At 52.1% G+C, this 4,560-nt stretch overlaps 1 protein-coding gene across 1 annotated transcript in view; it reads left to right on the forward strand.

Moving 5' to 3' along the window:
• Positions 1-1,029: 1,029 nt before the first annotated feature.
• Positions 1,030-4,560, forward strand: part of LOC104490334 (ceramide synthase 4-like) — a gene marked incomplete at its 5' end in the record, with an annotated part of 5,653 nt that continues 2,122 nt past the window's right edge. The window contains 4 exons of the mRNA XM_010132604.1: positions 1,030-1,087; positions 2,524-2,574; positions 3,612-3,704; positions 4,516-4,559. Of these exons, the coding sequence (XP_010130906.1) occupies positions 1,030-1,087; positions 2,524-2,574; positions 3,612-3,704; positions 4,516-4,559 (246 nt within the window). The remainder of the gene's footprint in view (positions 1,088-2,523; positions 2,575-3,611; positions 3,705-4,515; position 4,560) is intronic.

A 4,560-nucleotide genomic window follows, 5' to 3' on the forward strand; every position in this document is an offset into this window, starting at 1 on the left:
TCTGCCGTTCGTGTAAGGAATTAAGTTCTCCCAGAAAAGCTGCAGAGTTGGAAGAAAGCATTGAATCATTAAATAGTGGCACCCGTGGTGCCATTCTTGTGTCTAAAAGTGTCTCCATAGGGTAGTCCTCAACTTGGAGCTCATCACCTCGTGCTCAGTTAGCACTCAACCTCCCATTCAAAGCCCCTGCCTAAAAACTCGCAGTGAAAAAGAAAACAGGGATGCGTGTTCTTCATTTGTGATATTCCAGAGAGCTGCAGCTGGAAATGTGTGCAGAGTCTGTGGACAGGGAGCTGTAAAGCAGCCACGTCTTCCCCCTGCCCTGTAGGAAGAGCATCTTCCCGGTGTGATGGAGTACGTCTGTCCTCCTGCTCCTCAGGGTTCCACTGACAGACGGAGTCTCTCTCTTTCTCTCTCAGCACGTAGTTACTTCTCAGTCCTTACAGAGATTTTTGGAAGTCAGAGGACTGCTTTAGACAGTTTACTGCTTTGAAGATCTCCTGTGTTCAGTCCGTTAGCAGCCTGTCCGTTCTGCTGGGGCGGCGTTCCTGCCATTGCACAGCCTGGGCGCGTGTGTTTGGTGTGAGCTGCCCCTGCCCGCTAACCGGCCAACGGTTACCTGTACTTCTGTGGGGGTGTAGTGTGGGTGAATCCGTACCAGCTCCTGGCTGAGGCCAGACATGGCAGTAATTAATTACTTCACATGGTAACGAGGTTAGCAGGCCTAATCCCCAAAAGCCCGGGAGAGAGGTTGGTGGTGGTTGACTTTGACCCGTGCATCTGCTAGAGCCAGAAGGTTTGAGATGACTCCCTGGGGTGGGGGGTTCTTGTGTTTTCTGCCATCCCTAAAGCAGAAGAATTGCTCCTTGTGAGTCTGTCGAAGGTGCTGGTGACACACATCTGCCCAAACTTCGACTCAATTAGTGGATGTCTTTGCCTTGCCGGTGCCATCCTTTGACGTGGGACTGACACACAGAACCGGTGGTTACCGGGTGGGGGTCTAACGGGCTTCGTTGTGTTTGTTTGCAGCTGGAGGTTTTCCTTCTACATCACCGCCTTCCTGACGGGACTGGCTGTGCTGTACGATGTGAGTACACAGGCAGTGCCACCTGCTGTCCGCCCACCCGCGCCTGCAGAAGGGCAGAGTGGTGTCAGAGGAGCCCTGCAGACCTTCTCAGAGGGGTTCCCCCCGCTCAGCGTGTGTCCGCCGCACAGCGCACTTAGCAGACACAACCCCATTGGACTGCGCTTGTTTTGAAAACTCCAGCTCAAACCCAAGAGGTTTGCTCTTCTCCTGGCAAAGCAGAAGACAATTGGGATTGTGCAAAAATACATTTTGGTGGGGTAGGAGGTGCGGCAGTATTCTAACATGCATTTGTTTTTGTGAAATGCCTTTTCTTCAGTAAAAAACAAGTATTTAAATCCCTTATTAGTGGCTGTAGGTTGGTGGGAAAACCCTGTGAGGTGGTGAAAGAGCAGGTGGCAGGAGAACATTTTCTCACAGCAGGCCACCAGAAAACAGCCTTATCTGAGGAGAGAATGATGAAATTTGGGGATCTGGGGTTCCCTTCTAGGTTCAGAGTTTTTGCTTTATCCTTTCTGGTTTTCTATCGCACACTCGCCTGGTTCTGTACTGGTATTTGCTGTAAATCTTCTCCCAATTCCACTGCCACCAGCAGGACCCTGGGTCTGCTCCTGATTACCCCAATTTACTCATGAAATCCACTGCTTCCTGCTTCCTTCCCCAAGTGCTCAGACACTGGCAGGGGCTTGGTGTGAGGAGACAACATGTGGCCCCCTCGCTCTCAGCTCTGATTCCTGGAGCCTCGTGGAACGGCTAGAGACAGCCGCCCTCGCAGACGTGGCTTAGAGCGTGTTCCCTCACCACATGCTCTAGGACGTGCGTGCGCTGCTGAATCTGGGCCAGAACATGCTCCGTGCAGGAGGAACTTTGGGCGACTTTAGTTGCCACATTTCTATGTACGTTTGGAAGTTCTGAACTACCGATTCTCTACGAGTGTGAACAAAGTGGGATCTTTTCAGGGGTTCTCTGCTGAACAGGCTGCAGCACGATCCTCACCACTAGAGGAAACACCATGTTCCTGAGAGACAAGTTTTCAGCCTTCCTACAACATTTAAGTCGCGCTGTCCAAACCACAGAGATTCTTACTGAAAGAGCTGTAAGAATATTTTAATATATTCAAAGTACAACCACCACCACCCCCAAATTTGCAGAAGGCCATAACAAGTTGGTAGAAATCTTCCCTGAACCATTTTATCGGATCTGGGCTGAACAGCACGTGAAATTTCCATTCAGCAGCCACAGGATGGCAATGTCACACACAACTGCAAGTTCTTGTGCCACCAAAATCTCTTGGCAGCTGAATTCCAGACAGCGCGACCGGCTCTGCCCGCAATGCAACACAGCGACGTCTGTAGGAGTAACAAACTGAAGGGGTTCAGAGCTTGGGAAGAGAAGAGTTCCTCTGCCATTCTCACGTTCCTGTTGCATTTTCTTTCCAGAAGCCTTGGCTTTGGGACCACCGAGAGTGCTGGACGGGGTATCCCCAACAGGTGAGTCAAGCAAGAGGGAAAGGTGCTGTTGTAAATCCTGCGTTGTCTCTCGATAGCTTCAGAGTATCAGTTAATCAGGGACGATTTAGAGGGCACTGAATTAAATTCAGACTCACTAGCCCTGAGAATTCAAAGCCAGTCCTTGTCAAGGGAGATCGTCCTTGTGTCTGGAGTAATCTAAGCCCAGCAGAGGATGAGTGGGGAAGGCAGGAGGAGGCTGCAGAAATGCGGTGAGAGCTCTGACCGGGGGAGCCGAGGAACTGAAACATGGGAATGTGCCGAGGTGGTTTGGTTTGCAGAGGAGACTGAGGCCAGGGAAGGTCGTGTTGCCTGAGGAGTAGTGAAGACCTCAGCGGAGCGTAGAGGAGAGGACATGGTGTTTGGGAGCACCATACTCCAGGGGTCTTGGAAATTAGTTGCAAAGGCCCTTTGGTCACGGTAATTTTTTTTTATCAAGCAGGTTCAGGTTTAAAGAGGCCGTGCAGTGCCGCTACAGGGAAACGTGTCTTGTGAAATCACTCGTGTTGTGTTGGGTGGGTCCAAGCTCTTTGTTTTCCAGCTGTAAGACCCCAGAGATGCAAGTTGCCGTCCACCCTGTGATAGTGCTTTCCCCCCATTAAACTGAGAAATCTCTGACAAGTCCAACGTGTCTGAAGCACCTCCCTGAAGCCTAAAAAGGGAACGATTTACTCACTACTTACCTACTTCACCACAGCGATGTGGGTTACGTGGTTTTCCAAGCTCTGTACTGACTGCTCAGGAATCCACTGAATAAACCCTAAAAATGTTCAGGATCTTCCTGGTGGTTCCCAAACTGTTCCATGAGGTGCTTCGAAGTGGAATTTCTCCTGCTGTTGGCTTCCACTCCAGCACAGACGACGTGTAGCAAATAACTGCTCGGCTGTTTCCCCCTGAAGCTGCAAGAACCAGTTCTGTTGGTTTGGTTCACCGCCACCCTTGTCTAGGAAGGAATCATCCCTTCCAGCCCTGCTCGACCTCCTCTGGTGGCTGCTTCACTGTCTCTCCCTCTCTCGCAGCCTCTCCAGCCCTCCCTGTTCTGGTACTACATGCTGGAGCTCTCCTTCTACTGGTCGCTGGTCTTCACCCTGCCCTTCGACGTGAAGAGGAAGGTGAGTGGCAGCCCTAGAGAAGAATAAGCACAAACAGGACCCAGGCTGCACCCTCGGGAGGGTCATCTCCCAGAGCACGTGTATAGCGCGAGTCTGAGGGTTTGGGGGCCTCCGTCCTTGCTCATTCCCAGGAATTTCCATTCCCAGGCACCAGCTTCCCTCTCCTCTGGGAAGCGGAGATCACAAACCCTGACACAGAAGGGTGCAAAGCACTACAGAGTTCTCAACCCAGACTGAAAACCTGAGCTTAAAAATTGCTCTTGGGGACTATTCTAGGCTACGCGGATGGTGGAGGCAGGAGAAGAGCTGATCCGCTGCCAGTTAGGCTGCATGTGTCCCCCGGTGCCAGTGCCCCAACGGGCAGGGTGCCGGTGGTGACACAGGCACACGCGTGCCTTGGGGCTGCGAATGTGCCCTGAGAAGCGAAGTGGGTGTGAGTCCCTCCAGCGAGTCTGGGGCAGTGAGGTGATGGGGCAGACGGGGCGGCCTGCGCGGGGACACAGAGCAGAGGTGACGGAGCCCAGCCTTTCTGCACGGTGAATTTGTCTGTCCTGGATCACTGGCTCTTCTGATTTACACCGTCACTGCACGCTGTTGTGAGATCCTCAGCTGACGCCACAACTCTTCATTCCTGGGTCTCTCGGGTGCCTGCGTTTCTAGAGTGTGTGTGGTAGAAGAGTTAGACGGGCAAGACCTTCTAGTGGGAGGTTTTTTAGTCATTAGGGAGATGTCACTGCTCTGCAGGAGACAAGCTTGAACCAGGGCAGAAGGCGTGTACGTCTTTTATTGTCTGCCGTCCTTTTCTCATCAGGATTTCAAGGAGCAGATCGTCCATCATGCTGCAACCATCTTCCTG

The sequence above is a fragment of the Buceros rhinoceros genome, unplaced genomic scaffold (genome assembly GCF_000710305.1).
Source record: "Buceros rhinoceros silvestris isolate BGI_N320 unplaced genomic scaffold, ASM71030v1 scaffold30373, whole genome shotgun sequence".
Taxonomy (NCBI): domain Eukaryota; kingdom Metazoa; phylum Chordata; class Aves; order Bucerotiformes; family Bucerotidae; genus Buceros; species Buceros rhinoceros.